Source organism: Sarcophilus harrisii, chromosome 3, assembly GCF_902635505.1.
Source record: "Sarcophilus harrisii chromosome 3, mSarHar1.11, whole genome shotgun sequence".
NCBI classification, from domain to species: Eukaryota; Metazoa; Chordata; class Mammalia; order Dasyuromorphia; family Dasyuridae; genus Sarcophilus; species Sarcophilus harrisii.
The window spans coordinates 59,475,752-59,497,560 of NC_045428.1; the positions used below are offsets into that span (position 1 = coordinate 59,475,752).

A 21,809-nucleotide genomic window follows, 5' to 3' on the forward strand; every position below is an offset into this window, starting at 1 on the left:
CTCTCTCTCTCTCTCTCTCTCTCTCTCTGACTAAATATTAAAATGAAAATAAACTCCAATCTGGGACTCATCCCATGACCATAGACCACTGAGGCCATCAGTACTGGTACTGATGGGAATAACATTGCAACTGTCCTATCAAGAAACTTTATCATCCAAGAAGGAAAAAAAAATCATTTCTTCATCAGGAATTTCAAAATTCCATTGTGCGGTTAGTTTTGCCCCATCATGAGTCAGTCATTGAAAGATGGAAGGGATGCATCTACCCCTATATTTTACAGATGAGGAAACTGAGGATCTGAAAGACTTACCCAAGATTACCCAGGGAGTTGGTGGTATAGATCAAGAAACTCAGGTTTCCTGATTCCTAGTATAAGTACTCTTTGAATCATACCAGATTTGTCCCCTTTGCCCATTTCGTAACTACTTATCATAGTATAACTGGGATATTTTGCATTCCTAGCATACATCTCCTACTCAGATTATCACCATTAATAAACAGCTTCACATTAGTTTTTTCAGCTGCCTAAATGAATTAGAAAAAGAGACCAGATTTTAAGTGACCTATTCTTATTTCTTCATGTAAATTTGGAGAATTTAAGGCAAAAAGCAATTGAATCAAACCAGCTCACATGAGTTAAAGGAATTAAGAGCAGAACTCGGGCTTCTGTAGCTTGTAAGTCTATCCAACTGTAGCTACTGGAATGGGTCACAGCATTAAAAATAACTTTATTTAGGGCAAAGGGACCCGCTTTTGGCACGCTGGCATCAGTGAGAAGCCAAGCACAGGAGGAAGTCTGTCTACTCCTCATGATACAACTCCATTCATTAGCTGAAAAGGACAGAAGAAAAAAGTTCTACATTGAAGAAAGGCTGATGACACCTTAGCCACCATGGTGGGAGAATAGTTTCATTCATTCTCCCATATAGAGAGAAAGGAATACATTTCCTATGAAAAAATAGAATCAGTGGTTCCAAGCCTTATTTTCAATTTCATCTCATAGTGCCAGTTTTTCTAAGATCTGGGTTTAGACAGATTCACATTGTACTTTTGCCAAGCGCTGCTCTCATTTAATTTTATAAACTCCTAAACCAAATTGAAGCTGGTATTTCCTGAGTTGTTATAGTAAATTCATTTGAATTCTGTTTAGTGAGAACTGTTTAATAGGTGAGATATCTTTATGCATTTTCTTTCACTTCTTTTTCCTTGAATGAGGGAATTTAAAGTATTTATGGCACTTCAAACTTGGGAATCATAAGCCATAATGTTGCTGAAAGTATGAATGAAATGAAATGTCTCTGAGACCCAAATAGTGCTATTTTATCCCTTGGGAAGAAATGAACAGATTTCTTAAGAAGCGAATTTTTTTCAACTTGTCTATATGCATCAAGTTGTGGGAAGGGGCATTTGTTTTAGTTTTGCTTTTCGACATCTCATCTTTTTAAAAAAAATTTAAAGAATCTGTTTAAAAACTAGGAATTAATGAATATGAGCAAAATATGTTTGAATTTGATTTAAATTCTTCAAAAGTAGCTGCAGAACTATCGTCAAATGTAGTTGGGTTGGGGTTAATTCGTTTTCGTTTAGGGAAATTGAGGCATAAAGAGACTTGTTTTGAATTGCAGAGCAAGTTAATTTAAGAATTAAATATCAAAATTGCAGTCTCCTTTCAAGTCATTTCAAGCCTTTTAAACAATATGAAATCACACTTTTTACTTCCTACGAGCCCATGTGCTAGTTATCATTAACATTCATATCTTCCCGATTTTTTTCTCATTTATTGAAAAAAATTTTCATAAAAAATTTCAGTGCTCTATAGATCAGCAAAGACTGGGTGGCCATTTTCCCTGGGTTGGAGGTTGGATTACAGACACTTTGAAATTTCTTCCATCTCCAAAGTTAAATGATTTCTTGGGCTGCTGAGATCTCATAATGGGGTGAGTGGCTTGAAATACATTACACAGTTGCTCTAACTCTAAAAAACTTATTAAAGTAGACCCTCTCTTTTTGTGACAAGGGGTTTCTCTGGCCTGCTGTTGTCTTGATTTAAGGAAGACTACTATGGGTGGGGAGACTGAGAAGTGTACCTCCCTTCACATCAAGATGGAGCACCTTCCTGCATGTGGAGGGAAAAGAAATGCTAACTTAGAACATGGAGTGTGAGGAACACAACCACATGTCTTAGACATGGGATCAATTAACATTTTAGCCTATGCTCTTTAGATGAGTTTTTCATTGCTACAAATAAATTGTGGAGCAACCAAAACAAAAAAAGTCTCCTCACAACCCCCAAACAAAATCCTTAATCAACTAACAAGCTTTTTTCAGGTCAAGCTTAAAGAAAGTTATGCAAACTTTTACAGTTCTTTGGCGGCAGCCTAATGATGTCTTCAGTGAAATACAGTATCAGAGGTTTATCAGGTTTCTAGGAAGCTCTTCATTGTGTTGTAGAGTATATAAGACTGAGCAAACCTTGGCTGCATTTTGGGTTCATCAAGCATTGCAAATGATTCTTCAAATGTTTTGGGTTTGGTAAAACCTAAAACACATTTTGCCAAGCACTTTTCCTCCTTAATTTTTCAAACTATGTGTGTTTTAAGGAAAATTTGAACCATATGGTTTTGATTCATTTACTCTTATATCATTGAAATATTTTTTTTTCCTACAGAGCCATTTGATATCCAAGAAGTTTTCTGAGACTTCGCTATATTCATTTTATTTAGATTTTTTCCTCCTTGAAAAGAGGAAGTTCTATTTGCAAATTCGGAGCCCACAAATTTTGATGATCTTCTCCATTCAGCCATTTCTTATACATTTGGTCTGAATCTGAGTTATTATGAACATGTTTTCTGCTTAGCTTTGAACAGCTGGGCAGGTTTTGGTTTCTGGTTTAGGAACCAAACCAATAATAAAATAAGAAAATAGTTTTAAATTATCAAGGGTTTTACTTTTTTAGAAAGTTTAAATTTTATTAATGAGTTCCCCTGTGGGTAATATTTATAGTTGGAGAATCTCCTGTTTTGTCTTATTTCGTGGATAGGATGATACAGTAGAAAGAACATTTGTCTTTACAATTCAATGCCTCTTGTTCGAATCTCATCTCTGATGTTTTACAAGCTATACAGTCTCCCTGGGCCTCAGTTTCCTAATCTGTAAAATGAAGGGACTGGGCCCAAAGCTTCTGAGGTCTTGCTCAGTTTTAGAGCTGGGATCCTAGCATTTTGTGCTAGGTTAGAAAGACTGCCTCTCTCTTTTACTCAGCGGCTCAGCAGCAAAGAGCAGATCTGCAGATCTCATCAGATTGATTGACTTTTCATCTGTTAAGCCTGGTTTATTCATCAGAACCTTGTAGAGATAAGAAATCCTCTTTAGACTAGATGTAGGAAGGGCTGATCTTTGAATGAAAAAGGTAATGATTTATGGTTTAAGGGACACTAGCATTCAAGTATTGTCCTCCATACTCGTTTCACAAAAGAAAGCCTTCAACTTAGCCAATGAACCAGCCGCCTTTAAAGTATAATGTTAAAAATTGAGATTATTAGTGTGTAATGTATGTAAATTGCATATTTGGTGTCAGCCACGCTTATTATGAAGCTTCTTGGTTTCATGCATATATTTATTAGACTATCGTGGTTCCATTTCAAATTAGATTTCAATTGCTCAATGCAGTTTCTTTTGACAAACATTTGTTAATCCTGAAACTTATTAGGGAGCAGCATTTAAGCGTTAATATGTGTACACAAAATTCAAGACTGCTTTTGATTTGGCTTGTCATTTTCAGACAACAGCATTAACAATTATCTCAAATTCTTCAGATGCAAGGCAAGACAATGACTCTTTGTCAAAACATGTTTCTTTCAATTGAAGGTGTGTGAGTTTACTACAGATCAGATTGTTATATGAATGGGATATAATGATTAAGAATGGTTTGCTGAGTTCTTTCCCTTCTCCTACTTATCCCCCTCCCCTTCTCCTAGTCCGCCTGTCTTTGACGTAGGAAGAAAATCTTTTTTAGCGTGGCATGGGAATCCCTTGACCTTTTCTTGTACTGGTGATAGATGGAAAGGTAGCAGGGCTTACCCTTTTCCATGAGGATCAGGCAGCTTCTGTTTCTGAAGAGTTATTTTTCCTGAACTTTTCTTTTGGGCACGAATCCAGCAATTACAAGATGACTAGGATTGTCGACAGTTGGGCCATTTATTTTGTACATTTAACACATAGGTTACAAATCCTGCTGTCCCCAGCTTAGACTGTTCTTACCACTAAGAACCAGACAAGCAGGTGGCTACAGCATATTTCCTGGTTGATTCATAACCCCTTCCCACCCCCCACTCCCATGCTTTTGAAAAACTAGTCCATGGAGGAAAACAGATTAATAGGACCTGAGAAGTGTTTTTTTTGGAAGCAAAGCTCAGTAACAGGGGTATCCTGTGCAAAGGGAACAGGTCTTTGAGACCTTAACAATTCATTCTTTTCCCTGTAGGTAGGCAATACCCACAGTTTGCCTTCTGAAACTTTGGAAGACTCAAGCTCAAGAATGAGTCATCCATCTCTGGCTGTACAAGGAAAAGCCAGCAGGCCTTGAAATGCTTCTCAGTGCTGCCGTATTAGAGTTTCAAGATGTTCTGCTCCATGTTGAAAACTTTGTTGTTAATCCATTTATTGAGTCCACATCATGTCGGAGTTGGCCATGTGCCTTGGTGGTGCTCTGTAGGTCTGTGGTTGCTACCCCTCTAGTATGGGAGCCTCCTGGTTTTTGTCAGCTACAGCATGCAAGCTTGCATCAGCTGCCACTTTGGAGACTATAATAGATGCAAGTACTCGGCCAGTATTTTCTTATTTTCCTTCCTTCCTTCCTTCCTTCCTTCCTTCCTTCCTTCCTTCCTTCCTTCCTTCCTTCCTTCCTTCCTTCCTTCCTTCCTTCCTTTCTTCCTTCCTTCCTTCCTTCCTTCCTTTCTTCCTTCCTTCTTTTCTTCTTTCCTTCCTTCCTTCCTCTTTTCTTTCTTTCCTTCCTTTCTTTCACTTCTTTCCTCCTTCCTCCTTTCTTCCTTCTTTGTCCTTTCTCCTTCTTTCCTTCTTTCTTCCTTCCTTCCTTCCTTTCTCCCTCTCCTCCTTTCCTTTTTTTTTTTTTTTAAGGAGACTAATAATTGCAAATGGCAGAAACTTGGATTTTGTAGCCTAAAAGGACAATGACCCCAAATACCTTTATGTTGAACTAATTTTAATAATAAATTCCTTTGTCAGGAATGTGGATTTGGAATATAGGCTGTATAATTACATGGAATATTCCCTTCCGTTTTAGGCCCATTGAAACTACTCTGACCATTGAGGATCAAAGTATGAGCATCCTGCTGTAACTAAGCTACTAGAATTAAAAAGTTTTTCTTTGTAGTCGGTAGTACACAGAAGAGTCATACTAGCATCGAGTCTGAGGCCAGTGGCCTGAATCAACCCTTTATATGTGGCTGGAATGCAATGCAAAGCTTTTAATTCATTACTGTATTTGCAAAATGGCAATATCTACAGAAATCTGAATACTTGCATATTTATTCAATTAGGGGCTGAATGTGGGCTTTGTACTGGGCAGACACAGAAGACTCGATTCAGTCATTAGTTGTGTACTATTTGTGGGTCTTTTGGAAGAATGTGTCCTTGAAAAACAGTCTGGGTTTCATCAGAGGTGTATGCGTTTCAGTGTACAGTGTAGCATTAAAAATAAAGCCCACTCTCAACACTGAGTCAGGGCTTGGTCAGTTCGAGGTCTGACAGAACATTTTTGTGAGGGGACTCAGTGTGGTCCCCATCCCTCAGTGAGCGAAGCTGGTATGTTTTTGCCAAGTTGACTTGTGTTTGCCAACTAGTAAGTGTACAGAATCCTGATGTAGGACTGAGTTGATACTTATCTATTTGGGCTATGAGATGGTATCTCCATAGTTTAATCCCTTCTTGCTTCTTTCCAAAGCCAAAGAATCAAACAATTATTTTGAGGTACCGGGGAGTACTTGTGACTACTTTAGGCAGTCTGGAAATGTAATCTAATCTGGCTATTCTTTACCTTTTTGGTGCCATGGATCTCTTTGAAACTCTGGCAAAAACCTATGAATGTCTTTTAAGAATAGTTATATAGTATAAAATATACGGGTTTATAAATAAAACTTAATTGAATTAAGATGAAGTTATAATTTTAAAAAAGTTTACAGACTCCAGATTAAGAACTCTTGAGTTCATCAAACTGTGATATTAGGTCTGAAATTTGATCCCACTCTGTCCTGTTGTTGTTTTTTTAATTTTATTTTTATGTTCAGTTCCCAATTCTCTCTGTTCTTCTAGTTCCTCCTCCATCCATTGAGAAGGCAAGAAATGTGATCCCATTCTTTGGATCTGATCCTTGATTTTGTAGAATGTCATAGAAAGGAACACATGGGGTTCCATAAAAGAGTTCATTTTGAGCTGAAATGATTTTCTTGATTCTTTCTCAAGGGAAGGCATCTTTCTTTCAAGGCCATCTCTTTTAATGTCCAGTTCTTCACTCTGGAACAATTCCTTCTTTGTAGGTACCAGGAAACAAGAAAAAGAACAATAATATTATAGATAAACTGATCCAGGAGACTGTAAACTTCTTGAGAGCAGGAATTATTCTTATTTTATTTTAGAAATGTCTGACACAACCAGGGAATTCATAAATGCTCATTGAATAAATAAAATATAAAAGAGAGAAAAGAAGTGAAATCACCATTGAATAATTATTAGGTGATTCCTTATGTAGTGAAGGCTTACAAAAATGTATGGGAAAGTAATGGGAAAGAAAAGAAAGAATAGCCAACTGAGTTGGAAAACAATTGCAATGTAGGTAGGGCTCATTGGCCTGAACATTGCTCTGAAATTTTAAAAGAACTTGATTATTACAAATTCAGTTACTTCTGGGCATTTGAGCTGCTGGACCAGTTGGTTTAAATGGCTATTGATGTGATTACTTTCAACAAAGTGGGACAGTGAGAAGGGGCTACTTCAGAGTTGTTCTGAGGGGTAAATGATGAAACATATAGTGAGGACTTTAAAAATGAACTTTTTTTTAAAAAGAAAATTACCATCATATTATAGCAGTCTCTAACTTATTAATTAGAATCTCAGTAGAAGAAATAAACACTATGTATGCTTTTTGGCAAGAAAGTTAAAGGCAAATGCAGAAATAGAGGAGTGCCAAAGTAAAGGAAATCATCCTAATTATTGAGGTCCATTATTTGGATTTTTGTAGGTTTAGGGATGTATTATATATTGATATGGATTGGGAGGTGATAATTCTAAATTATCTCATATAAATAGGAAATTTCCATCTCAGTAGCAGATGTAATGTGATGTGCTTAACAAATAAGACAGCCATACTGTGTTAAAACCAGATTTATCTGAGCAATAATGATGATAACAGCAGTGTGAGAGGCAGCAGGACCTAGTGGATAGAAAGTAGGTCTTGGATGAGGAAGGTCTGAGTTTTTGTCTTGCCTTTATTATTGTATATTAGTTGTGTGACCATGAAAAAATAACTTCTCTGTGATCTTGGCAACTCTCTGAGATTCTAAGTAATAGATTAAAACAATAAATAGTTCCATACATCGATGGAATAACAGGTCAGGACTGCCTTGAGCCCCCCAAAATGAGAGAGAACATGGTGTAATAGAACTAAATCTGAAGTTAGGAAAACCTGAATTTGAATCCTGTCTTAGGTAATTATCTGCTGGTCAAATTAAGCTCTCATCTCAGTTTCCTCATCTGTATTTATGAGGATCAAATAAGATAATGTAAAATGTTTTGCTAACCTTAACACAAATGTCAGTTATTATTACTATTTCTGAAAATATGGACTATATGTTTTTCATTCTTTAGGGAAAAAAGATGAACCTTCCGAATGGGAACATTCTTTTTACCTAGTTGAATATGAGTTTGGGTGTGTGTGTGTGTGTAAAAAGTATGTTTCTTTTTTCTTATATCCAATGTATTTGGCATGGCATCAGAAAGGAGTGTGTATTTCAGAATGTCTAAGTAACTGTAATGAATAATAATAGGGCAAAGATAATGGAAGCTGATACCCTACAACTCAGGCATTTCATTAGGTTAGAGATAATGATAGTCAGAATCATAGCTGATGAAACAGGTTTTTGGATGCAGAGAATCATGTCATATCTGTGGACCAAGCCAAGCCATTTGGAATCAATTACTAACACTGATAGGACACTAAAATACTAGAGGACCATGTCATAAAGGGGCTGATTTTAATCCCTTTGTATCTAATGTCTGATCTGATAGAAACAGTGTTCATCCTGTTATTCAATAATTATTTATGTATACCTCCTATATTTTAGGCATGATTCTCGTATGGGGGATACAAGATAAAAACTCTTTTCTCATGGAGCTCACATTTTGTTATCTTGAAGAACTGTAACAATGATAATCCCATAGACAAATTTGCTGGGCCATCTACAAGCCATTTTAAAGATCAAGGAGCTAGAATGAGTTTTTATGTGGGAGAGAACATGGACCCACTCTTCCAAATTGCAATAGAATAACAGGTTATGTCTTTCAGAGAGAAATGATCACTGCTTCCTTCAGGGTTCCAGGGATAATTCTGAAGAATTATAATTTATTCTATTGTCTTTCACAAGTCCCCACCAGGGATGGTTTCCAGTAAAGGTCAACTTGCCTATAAAAAAAGGTATTTACTGAAAAGCTATAAAGAAAAATTACAAAGCATCCTTCCCCTCTGAACAAATACCCAGTTCCTGGGGGGAGTGAGCATAAAGGTAGTGAGTGATACACACATAAAGGAGTGAAAGGGTACTTCACAACTGCTAGTTCTGGGAGTCCTTTTCTCTTTTTGTGGAGTTTCCACCAAGTTCATTGATAGGTGGGTTACTCTCTAGGTTAGAGTATTAGATCTTTATGGGTGGCTTGGCTGATGAATCAATCTATTTGTTGGGCTGGGTCAAGAACATCCACTGGCTGTTACACTGGCTCCTCACTGCACTCAGATGCTGCTCTTATCAGCGATTATTGCTGGTGGGATTTATGATGGCTTTGATGCATCTCCCTAGTTCTTTAGGCTTCCTTCCTTCCTTCTCAGAATACTTCATGTAAGATTAAGAAAGAAAAGAAAAAGTTGCTATGAGTTTATGGAGATGTGGTGGGAAATAAAACAGCCTCCACCTCTCTTACCACATGGAGGCTAAAATCAGTTCTGGTCTTGCTCATCAATAGGAAGGAAAAACATCAAGAATCGGAGAGTAGGATGATTGATCCTTTGTATGAGAATTCGGTTCCGGCTAGGCTCCTCATGAATTGTAAGACAACTTGTGACTTCATAGCACTAACCCTCCAGTCACTCAGAGCTGGAAGTGAGCTTATCAAAGTCTCCACATGTTGGGCTGAAATCAGGGAGGAAATACTGCACATGTTCTGTATAACCTACTAGAAAGATAAATCTGCTCTAAGGACTGAGTTCTCAATGGCCAGACCTCCCATGATGTTACAAAAGATCACAGATCCTACTTTTAGAGCTGGAAGTTATGGGTTCAAAACTCTTGGATCTGATACAGTTTGTGAATTTGGGTAGAACATATTGTTAACTTGGTGATGGAACATACTTGTTTTGGCGTCAGCCTCCAGGGAATATTGTGTTTTCTGTCATCTCACAGGATCATAGTCCAAGGTTTGGTAATTTGCTTAAGTTCAGACAAGTAAGAAGCAACAGTAAGGAGATTTGAATTCAGGGCTTTGACGCTAGTAAATTTATAATTGGAAAAAAAAAAACTTTAAAAATCATATAATTTAACTTTCTCATTTTACATTTAGGGAAATCAAGGCCCAGAGAGATTTAGTAAATTTTCTAAGATTGCTCAGGTACTAAGTAGGATCTGTTACCTTCCCTTCTACCACATGTCTGCTTAGAGGTTTGTTTGATCGCTTTGTCTCCTTAGTCTTTAGATGAATGTTTACTTTGCCCCATGATGACAGTCCATGACAAATAGCCAAAAGCATATTTGTCTAAACTTTTACCGTGAATTTCCACCATTTTTCTTGGAGCATCCATAAGCTATAGATAGGTGGCCAGGAAGACCAGAATTCAAATTCAGTTTTTGACACTTCTGTGTTATATGACCCTACTTATCTCCTCCTCCACTCTTCCCCCAACCCTGAATCTTATCTTCAATTTTATTTTTAAATTGGATGTAGCTGGACACTGATTAGTTGCAGAATGTGACACAAGGATAAAATATGTATTGAAAATCTCTGTTGCTTATTCTGTTCCTTAGTTGTGCCTTCTCTCTTCCTCAAATCTTTCTCTAGTGATACTAGTAGGAATTAAAGTTGAATTTAGGTTTCACTTCTTCAGGTAGAGAAAAGAGTTATGATATGTGCTTGTTACAGCTAAAGAAATTACTCAGAAAAAAAAAAAAAAAGAAATTACTCAGATTTAAGACCTTAGCAGGCGGTTGTCAGCAATACGGGCAGATCAAGCATCCTTGAAGAAAGGAAAAGAAACTTCCTGGTGGAATTGGGCATATTGTATTTCCTTAAAACAGGTAGACTTCCAAGGCAAAAGCCAATGAAGAGCTCTGCGAGATAATTTTAATTTATACCAGCTTAGTTTGTATTTCAGAATCTAGTTGTGTACCCGACTTCACAGTGGTTTACAACATTATATGTTTGTTGGGGACGGAAACAGGGCAGCAGTGATTCTTTAAAGGGAAACAACATGTGTTCACTTCTGGATATTTTTACTTTGCAGGCTGTTAAAAGACAGACAAAAAAAAAACTGCAGTGCGTTTTAGTTCTGGGGGATGCCTAAGTACCCCAGAGCTCTTTCCCTCTGGAAGGGACAATTAATAGCTTATGTGTTCTGATATCCTCATGAAATTAAAGCAAGATATGCAGCCCACTTTCCACAGGCATTTTCAGACAATTCAGCACACACTCATTAAGCACTTGCGATGTGCAAGGCTTTGTGCTAAGTCTTTGAAATATAAAGACGGTATGACAGGGACCCTGCTCTCAAGGAGCTTACAATAGATGACATTTATACAGCTCCTTAAAGTTTTCAAAGTGCTTTATGGGATTAGCTCATTTTATCTTCAGGAGAAGTTCTTGAGATAGGTAGTACAAATACCGTCATTCTCCCTTTTTTAAAAGATTTTCTTTATATATATATATATATATTTATATATATATATTCTCTTCTTTATAGAAAGAAATTGAGAGTAAGTGACTTGTCTGAGGTCACATGGCTAGAAAGATTCAGGGGTAGGGTTAAAGACTAATTTTCTAGAGACAGTTAAGTCTATCACTGATTCCACTTTGGGTATTCACCCATCTACCAATTCCCATTACAGACTAAGAGGCAGGGAGAAGAGAAATATAGAAATCACAGTAAGGCAAGTAATATAAAGAAAAGTGTGAAAGTATGAATGAAAAAGGTTAGTAAAGTACTACAAGGATTTATAAACGGGGGTCTGTGAAATGAAAAAAATACTTGATAACTATTTTGACGTAAGTTGTTTCATTTGCAATATTGTGTATTTTATGCATTTAAAAACACTCTAAGAATAGGTCCATGTTCATAAGTTTCACCAATTTTCAGAGAGGGAAAGAGAGAGAGACAGAGACACAGAGAGAAAAGAGGCAGAGAGAGACAGAAAGACAGAGAGAAAGAGAAAGAAAAACAGAGAAAGAGACAGACACAGAGACAGACAGAGACACACACACACAGAGATATACAGAGAAAGAGAATGAGAGAGACAGAGACAGAGAGAGACAGAGAAGACAGAGAGATTGAGAACCCCTGTATTGCAAGAACCTAGATTAGAGAAAATTTTAAGCTACTTGTGAGAATATGAAGAATTTGACTTGAATATAGCATATGCGATGGGAGGAATATAAATGAGACTAGAGAGAAAGATTGAAGTCAGGCTTTGGAAGTCTATGAGTGTTGTGAGCAGGAGTTGATACTTTACCTGGAAGGCAATGGAGAGTTAAGTGATGGGTTTAGAGCAGAGGTGGGACTGACTGGTGCCCAGTGATGGGCTTCCTCAGGTAGAGAAGAACAGATTGGAAACAGGAAGCAGAAAGAATAATTCAGGGGCTTTGAGAAGAAGGCAAAGTGTTTTGAGGACCCGACTGCAGACATTCTAGAGAAAATTATCGACAAAGTGATGTGCTCATGTGCTCGTCCTTCGGAGGACTGCTGAGGGTCTGAGAAATTTTCTGAAGCGAAAAGCATTAACAGCAGGTAACATCATTCCTCCTCGAAACAGTTTGAGAGTCTCTGTGTTAAGTGATGAATGAGGGTATCTGACCCACATCTGTTTTACATTAGAATGGAACATTGCCCTGACATCGTCAGGAGCATTTGTCAAGATTCCCTGGACAGAGCTTCTGTAAATTATATGCCGCAAATGTGTCAGGGTCAGATAAGAGGATATCATTAACGCCACTGAAGTTTACTCAGGATTCTGTCAGTCCAACTTAATATGTTAACGGCCAACAATTTTCCTTGAGCTGTTTCATTAAATCTTTCATTCATGGGAGGAGAAAAAAATATGTATCTCTACCCTTCCCCCCAATAATGCACATGTTCTTTTCTCATAAATCATATTAATTGCAGACATGGTCACAAAGCATATTAAATGCAGGCATGCGTAAATGAATTAAAACATATGAGAATTTTATTATGCCTATGGTGGGTCAAATACCAACTGTATTAATGGGCAAGAACCTTTCTTTACATATATAAGCTTTTTTTTTTTCCTTAATGGGTTTTATTTTGTTGCTAATCGGTAGACGATATATAATTGTTCCTAATGAGCCAGAAGCCATCATCTATTCTTAATCCTTCCACGAGTGAAAAAGTACTAAAATTCATTGGTAGGGTTTTCAGCTTTGGAAAGAAATCGATCCAGTATGCTGCTATTGATTTAACCTGCCTTGAAGTTTTAGATTCAGAGAAAGCATTTTATGATATCTATATTTAGAGACATATTCCACAGAATCGCTTAAACACAAATCATTCCCATAATTTCTCACAGAACATTAAGGCCGGGTTTATGTATCATTTAAAGGATACTTAAAATACTCTGTAAAAAATCACAAGCAACATAAATCATTGTCCCAGTACTCCCACACACTCTCTTTTCATTCGGCAGAGGCAGAAAGTTGTAGAAATTGTGAAGAATTCCTTCGCTAAAGCTGAATTAAAGCGGGCATTTTACCCTCAGTGGCTGGCTAGGTAAGCACCGGCCATGCCCTTCCTGTAACTCCTTGTATGGGTGATAAGGTCATGAGCCATACTTTGAGAGAAACCTCTGCCTTCAGGCGACTTCCCGCTTAGAGCTTTCAAACAGACATGAGCAAAAATCTAATTATTTAGATGCTAATCAATTGCAGGATAATTCCTAAGGCATTCGAATCCGAAGTAGATATTTTCAGGAAAACCTCTCCTGTTTAAATTTAGATTTTTCAGCCTTGAAGTCACAAACACAGAAACTTAACTATTAAATGACTCCTGAAATGGACAGAATCGGCTGAAAAAACGATGAATAAATGATTTTTTTGGGGGGGAAGGAGGAATTGTTCCTGGGGCTAAAATATGGCTAGTATTTATTTTATTTATTAGTCTTTTGGAAGGAGGGAACCCCAAGAAAGTAAATTCTTATTATTAATCAGGCTAGTGTCCTGTGTATAAGACTTAACAAAAAGAGCATTGAAAGTGCTTGAAGTGTTTGAAGCAGGAGCACATCTGGTCAGTTGAAATAAGAAGGAAAAGAGAGTCTTACACCAATGGTTCTTGTGGAGGAAAAAGAAGCACCCAGATGTGCACAGTAATTTGCTAAATCATTTTAGATTCTCGATAAACTCAGTGCATTTTCAATTGAGGGCATAACCAGAGTGTGTGTGCCAAGACAAATATTTTCCAGACACATAATTTTAAATGTAAATCTTAATTTGGCCTGCAGTTTTTATCTTTTAAATTTAATCTCACAATAGGAAAATTAATTCAAGGGAAATATGGCATGAAGCAAACATAAAGAGTTCGTTTTTCCTGAACCATATAATTTTCCAATCAGATATAAACAACTTATCTGGAATTCTGAAACTGGAGAATAAATCAAAAGAGAGCTTGGAAAATTCCTCTAATAAATGAAGAAAATCGAGAGATACAACTAGGAATCTACAAGACAAAATGCAGAATTAAAAAAAAATTAAAAGATACCCTCCCAAAGATTTAAGATAGTATATAGTACATTTTGATAAAGGATTATGACATTTGGAACCTTTTCTTAAGATTTCACTTAGACAGGTAGCCACCAAAAATGTGCAAAAAGAAGAAAAAAAACCTTTCAGACGACACAAAATTCAGCGATTTTAAAAAAGAAAATCTCTGGTGATTACACATACCCAACTTATCTTATATTTACTAGAATGGAACTTGAATTTGGAGAAATTTCTTCTCTCCCTTTGGTATTGCCTGTAAAAGACAATTCAATTGTACTTGAATTAGGGTGTGTTTTGTCTTTAATTTTTTAAAATGACCATTAAGTATATATTTTAAAATTAAATAAACAGTAAAAATGCCAGAAAGTAATCCAGGATTCATAAACCATCCCCCTTATAATAAATCAAAAATATATATGTGAATTGAATTTTAAAAAGAACAAATAATTTGTTTAAAATAGATCAAATTTAATCACTAGTCATAAGTAAGATGAATGCAAGAAAAATGCATTTAAAAATAATATGAAAAAATATTTTGCCAGAGTCCTTATAAGGAAAATACAACTGGAAAATATTTTCTATCCATGTTGGTGGTGCTCTAAAAGCTCATTTCCCAAGCTTCACTTGCTGGAGAAGAAATTCCTATAGCTTCCCTCTCACCACATGAAATACAGAACTGCCTTTTAAAGAAGCAAACATAAAAGTGTAATGTGACCCTTCCATAGAGACTTGAGGTTTTAAATTATGTTAAAGTAAAGTAAAGTATATATTTTCTATTGATATTCCAAATATATATTTTTGATCTTAATTTCCTCATCAATTTCTTCATTTTAACTCATCTACAGCAGTAACAAACAACAAAAAAGCCAACTTTTTGCATCAATCTGTCTCAAAGTCAAATAAGGAAAGTTGAAATACAAGTTTGGATAGCCACATCTTTTCTATTACAATCACTTACAAACTTTAATCTGAGAGGCCAGGTGAGAGCATTTGGAAGAATACCCCTAGATAACATCTTTGAAGAAGTGATGTGCCTAACAATAGAACTTATTACCAGAAGTGTTAAAAATGGGATTTATGTAGAATTTCTTAACTATGGGGCTTTTTCAAAAGAGCAGATTTAACAAAACTCCCATAGTTCTTCCTTCATGATGATTTCTTCCAGAAGTCTAACAGAATTCCAGTGTTTTCCCTTCCTCTCCATCATATTAAAGAAATCGCCTTCCCATAAAATAAGATAAAAACGAGAATCACTCCACTTAGTATTTAAAATCTTACATTGCTGGGATCTGATTTATTTGTAGAATTCAACTTCACCCTGTCTACCCCATTCCAGGCAACTTAGTCTGCTTGGCTAACTCCAACAGTTTATGTCCTGTCTCTTGTCTGTGCATATTTTTCTCAAGCTATTTCCCTTTCTTGGAAAGGGATCCCACTTTATCTTCATTTTCCATAATATTTTTCTTCCAAATCTGAGCTGCTATCATCTCCTCTGAGAAATCTACCCTGATTCCCTCCCCACCCCCCCACTTACTCAGAACTGTCCGTATTTTGCTCCAACACAAAGGACAAAGGAAGGGAAGGGAAGGGAAAAGGAAGGGGAAGGGAACGGAAGGGAAAGGGAAGGGGAAAAGAAGGGAAAGAGAAAGGGAAAGGAAGGGGAAGATGAAGGGAAGGAAAGGGAAAGGAAAGGGAAAGGAAGGGGAAGGGAAGGAAAAGGGAAGAGAAAGGGAAAGGGAAGGGAAGGGACTCTATCGCATAGTATGCTGATTGATACTCATATTGTGTATCTCCCCTCATGACTGGAATATAAGGTCATGCAGGCTAGGATCTATGTCACAGACCAAAGATGACAGTATTTTAAATTGTCTAGAGCTAGAAGGCCATGTGGTCCAGGCCCTTAATCAGCACTGAATTGAACCTCAGAGGTCACCTTGTTCCACCTCTTCACTTTACAGATGAGGAAGCAGAGCTCCAGGGATATCAGTCAGGTCAGGATACTCAGTGGTAGACTTCAGATTCAAACTCTGATCTTTTTCCAAATCTGGTGCCATTTTCATTATGTCGCAGTAGGATGAAAAACAAAACAAATTTTGTGTTTTTTCAGAAGTGAGCATAGTACTGTGCACTCAGGGAAACCAGTGAATTTATGAACAATATATAGTGAGTTATCATTAAAGCAGCTGCAAAGGACGGTCATAGGATTTAGAATAGGAAAAGACCATAAAGACCATCTATTCTTTCACTTTATTTTATATAGATGAAGAAACTGAGACAAAAACTTTTGGCACTTCATGGTGTGTAAATTTTAAAGTGCTATGTAAATATGAGTCCTCTTGACATTTTTTTTTTCCTTTTTGTCACCTACCTTCCCTATTTCTTTCTCCCTTTCTAACCTTTTTTTCTCCTTCCCCTTCCCTTTTCCTTCTCTTTGTTCCTTTCTCAGTTTCCCCTTCTCTCCCTTCTTTTGTCCTCTCCTGTTCTCTTTCCTTTTCCCTCCTCCTTCCTTCTTACTTCCTTCTCTTCTTGTCCTCCTGTTTTCACCTTTCCTTCCTCCACTTCCTTCCTCCTTCTATTTCCCCTTCTTTTCTCCCCACCTCTTCTCTAATTTGCTGCACCTCTTCTTCCTTTCTTTCTCTTCCTTCTGGTTCATCTCCTCCCTTCCTTTTCCCTTCCCTTCCTTCCCTTCTCCTTTCCCTTCCTTTCCTTTCTCATCTTCTCTTCCCTTCTCATCTTCCCTCCCTTTCCTTACCTTTCCCTTTCTCTTTCCCTTCTTTTTGCCTTTTCCCCTGTTCTTCCTTCCCTCTCCCTGTTCCTTTTATTTCTCTCCTCTCCAACTTCTCTTCTTCCTCTTCCTCCGGATTACAGGAAAAATACAGGAAATCCGTTTGAGTGTGCTGATGGAACCACTCCAAAACTTTACACTCCACTGCAAAAGAAACTAGATTGAAGTTTTCTAATCAATCTTCAGTGGTTAATGATATATTCAATTCCAGTCCAGAGAATAGATTTCATACATAAGCAGTCCTCATTTCTTCACTCAGGCCGTTTTCTACAGATAACCAGAGAGGAGGTTCTTACTGGTTTTCAAAGTTGTTTCACCTGAAAAAAAATGTGGCAGTAGATGAAAGACATTTATCATGCAAATGTGCACAGCAATCAACTTTAGGAAAAATACTGCTTCCTCCTCCCTGCCTTACCCCTCCCTCCCACTTAAACAAATTGATCTGACTGTTCATTGTATCTGTCCCTTACCTAACTTGCTAGTGATTGAATTCAGAATCCCTGACTAGCTAGCGATTTAAACTTTTTTTCCCCCTTCATGTAAGTCTTCCTGTTTAATTGGCTGTTTTTATTCATGGATTGGCATAGAAGCAACTTAGAATTTTTGTTTTGGGACAATCAAGTCTTATTAATGGACCTAATTTAAAGTAAAGAATTTGTTTTAACCTCCCGAAGACCTCTTGATTCCTGACTGTGACATTCTCCATCTTTTTTTTTTTTTTCTTTTAAAGCATTGTATTTTTATATTCCTAAGTAATTTTTATTTTTTCTTGTTCTTCCTCATTTATTATGCATACACAATCTTCCCATAATAATTGTCTCTGAACAAGATCTATTTTTCACTCATTTTTCAGACTCTAAAAAGCACATGATTTTGTCTAATGAAGTAAAATGTACAATGAATACATTTCCATAATTTTTTCTTGTTCAAACTGGAAAACCTCAGGTATAGCTCTTAGGGGAAAAAGAAAACCTAATTTACAGGCAAGAGTAGTCATTTTTTAAAAACATCTTTGTGATTTCTTAGTTATATCCAAGATTGGGAAATGAGGGCATGAAATCATAACTTCTGAGCATTCAGTTCAATGTATGATCCTATGATAAAACTTGCACTCCTACTGCTTGCAATATTGGGCAGGGTCTTACAGAGCAAAGCCCTTATGTTACAATGATTCTGAGTCTGTTCAGAATTGTGACGGTCTTCTGCTGTTAATTTGATTTTGTGGACTGCCCCTTACCTCACCCCGTCATGCCCCAGGGTGTCTCTCAGTTATGTTTGGGAATCAATTGTAGATTCTTGTTTTCTTTATTATTTTTAGTGCTTTTAAAAATAAGGATGTTTGCCAAAATTTTAATGGAAATAATGAGAAAAAATAAAATAAATAAAGTTTTGAAATTTTAAAAATTTATTTTAAGTTACTATAGAAACCAAGAGGAGGATAAGAAATAACATTATTTTCTACTTCATAATGGTTGACTATAGAATACTGAGTGAATACATAATATATAAATCATCATTTCAAATTAAATTTTAAATGGAAAACCCACAATGTTACATCACTGAATCTGATCTTACCACTGATTTGATCCTTCTTACAGCTGACAGGAATTGCTCTGTGGTTTTGGAGGGGATAAAACTGGGGAAGGCATTCTATAACAAGGTCAAAGAAAGGAGGCTATAAATCTCAACTTCTTGATGTATAACTTTCTCTTTGCTTTGTGCTCTGTTTGAATTTCACCTTATTGACAAATATATAATTTCTGGCACCCTTTTTGGTCATAGCAAGTTTGAAAAATTGAGTTTTAGAACTTTTATGAATGAGAGATGCCATGAAATAGGATGTAAGGTATAAGAAAAAGGCTGGAGCAAACAGGACAAGCTAGGAAGGGAATGGGAATAGAAAGTGTAATTGCTACTGAATGAATAATGTCCCTCTCTGCTGAATTGACTAGAACTTAGAATGGTGTTAAAACTTACTGACAGGGAACTAGATTGTTGGACTACTTTCTAAGGAGATTTGTGATATGTTTTCTGGCTATTTTCTATTTTCCTAATGTATGATTTAGGTAAGGTCTGCTTGGATGAAGGAAGATGGACAAGATTGACTTTTGGTAGTTCTTTACTATGCTGATTCTCAGTATATGGTCCAGAGACTCCTGGGACTCCTCTTTCTTTCTTTCTTTCTTTCTTTCTTTCTTTCTTTCTTTCTTTCTTTCTTTCTTTCTTTCTTTCTTTCTTTCTTTCTTTCTTTCTTTCTTTCTTTCTTTCTTTCCTTCTTTCTTTCCTTCTTTCTTTCTTTCCTTCTTTCTTTCCTTCTTTCTTTCTTTCCTTCTTTCTTTCTTTCCTTCTTTCTTTCTTTCCTTCCTTCTTTCTTTCCTTCTTTCTTTCTTTCCTTTCTCTTTCATTTTCACTTCTCTATTTCTCAGATTTCCTAAATTAGAACAGAAACAATGTTAGCTTAAGAACTATTTTAAGACCTTTACATTCTCAAAATTCTAAAGGGACATATTGTTCATTCTAGGACGTATATATTAAGTGCCTACTATACATCACACACGGTTAGTTCTTTGAATGTCCCTATCCTCAGGGGACATCCCATGAATGCAAATAAGCAAATAAAATATAGTTTTGAAGGTGGGAAGTTTCCAGGTATCATAGCCTTGACCTTATGTGAGAATTTCAGGGATGGTGTGTGGGCTGAGCATTTCACTGAATTGTGTGAACTTCAGGAAGTTATTCGTTCTTCCTGAGTTATGGTTCTCCAGCTGCAAAATTAATTACATACTTACCTCCATCACCAGGGTGTGGTAAGGGTCACTGAGCTAATGTTTGTGAAGCACTTCAATATCCTCATCTGAAAGTTGTTAAATTACTGAGATGTTATTTGAAGAAAAAAAGAAAAAGAAAAGCTTTCGTGTTCTCCAGAATCATTATCACAACAAAACAAACTCTTTCCAACATGTTTTTATTTTTGGTTCTTCTGTCTTTATCATGCAAAACTGCACTTTTTTTTTTTTTTTTTTTTAGCTTTTTAGCAAGTGGAAAAGTATGTATAAAAATTAAATGGAAACATAGGGCATTAAAGAAGTTTTGTTGTTGATATTGTTTTTAAAGAAATCAATACTATTAATTTTTCTGTTAAGATTTAGCTAAAGTATTTGTACTTCCCTTGGGTAGGACTTATGAAATATTCAGATGTAATGTTTGGTCAGACATCAGAGAGGAGAAATAGTGAGCACATATGGTTCCCCTTTTCACCTCACCATCCTTGCCCAAATACTCAAGCTAAAAGTTTGCATTTAGTGTGTATGATGGGACTACTTTATTTCTTTGACACATCTTAGGTCAGCTTCTATCAATATATTTTCTTTTGAATTAAAGAATAAACTCTCAGAGTATTTTTGCAACTTGTTAATTTTGATTTCTTCACTATCTCTCCTTTTTTGTAGGTAATGGGACTCTTGACTAATCATGGTGGAGTACCTCACCAGCCCCAGACTGATTATGCTCTCTCACCTCTCACTGGAGGCCTAGAACCAACCACTACCGTGTCTGCCAGCTGCAGCCAGAGACTGGATCATATGAAAACCTTAGACAGTCTGCCAACCTCTCAGTCCTATTGTCCACCAACTTACAGTACCACAGGTTATAGCATGGATCCTGTCACAGGCTATCAGTATGGACAATATGGACAAAGTAAGTATCAGATCTCTTTGAGGGGTAATTAATTGCCTTTGGAAGTATTACCTTTGTAGTCTTTCTTTTTTTGAGGGGGGGAGTGGGGGTGGAATTTAATTATTTTATTAACAAGATCAACAGATTATTAAAAAGAATGGTCATTTGGCTATCTCTTTTAGACCAAAGAAAACCACTTTATCAAGGATTTCTTGGGATTTATGAGGGGAGATAATGTAAAAGGGAAAATGAATGGCAGTACAGAAAATCAAAGGGGTCGATCCCCTTTGATAACATTGACAAATCAAAGAGGGCAATCCCATTGCATTATTTCTCTGTACAACGTAAAGGGGATGGAAAAATTATTAATTCAAACTTGGTGATATAAATATATATGTCTATATGAACTTGTGTATCTATAATAGTAACTAACAATTTCATAGGACTGAGATTTTCAAAGTGCTTTGCATACATTTTCTTATTTGTGCCTCAAAAAGCCTGTGACATAAGTCCTGCAAATGTTATTATCCTCATTTTACAGATGAGGAAATTGAGGCTCAGAAGCATTAAACAGTTCAAATAGGGTCTCACATCTGGTAAAAGTAGGATTCAAAATGAGATTTTCTTGAATTTAGGAGCACAACTTGACTGCTTCAAAATAATAACTCACATTTAAATGTACCTTAGGGTTTACTTTCTGTACATTATCTCATTGAATCCTTTGGGAATGTTTCAAAAGTGGTGCTATAGTTATGTCCTTTTTCACAGATAAAGAAATTGAGGTTCAGAGAAATTGATGATTTGTTTTAGGTCAAATAGAATCTGATGTGGAACCTGAAAATTTCTGCCTAACTGATTAATCTATCTAATCCATCCATCCATCCATCCATCTCCATCTATTTTATCTAGCTCCTATCTATCCTTTATAAATCTATCTAATCCATCTACTTTATTATTATCTATCATTCATAATCTATTTATTTAATCCATTTATCCATGTGTTACTATTATCCATCATTTGTCTATAATCCAAAAATCTACTTAATCTAGCTATCTTCATCTATTTTATCTAACTTTTAATCATCCATA

At 36.3% G+C, this 21,809-nt stretch overlaps 1 protein-coding gene across 1 annotated transcript in view; it reads left to right on the forward strand.

Moving 5' to 3' along the window:
* Positions 1-21,809, forward strand: part of PAX3 (paired box 3) — a 105,561-nt gene that overhangs the window by 81,779 nt on the left and 1,973 nt on the right. The window contains exon 8 of the mRNA XM_031957969.1: positions 20,495-20,741. Within this exon, the coding sequence (XP_031813829.1) occupies positions 20,495-20,741 (247 nt within the window). The remainder of the gene's footprint in view (positions 1-20,494; positions 20,742-21,809) is intronic.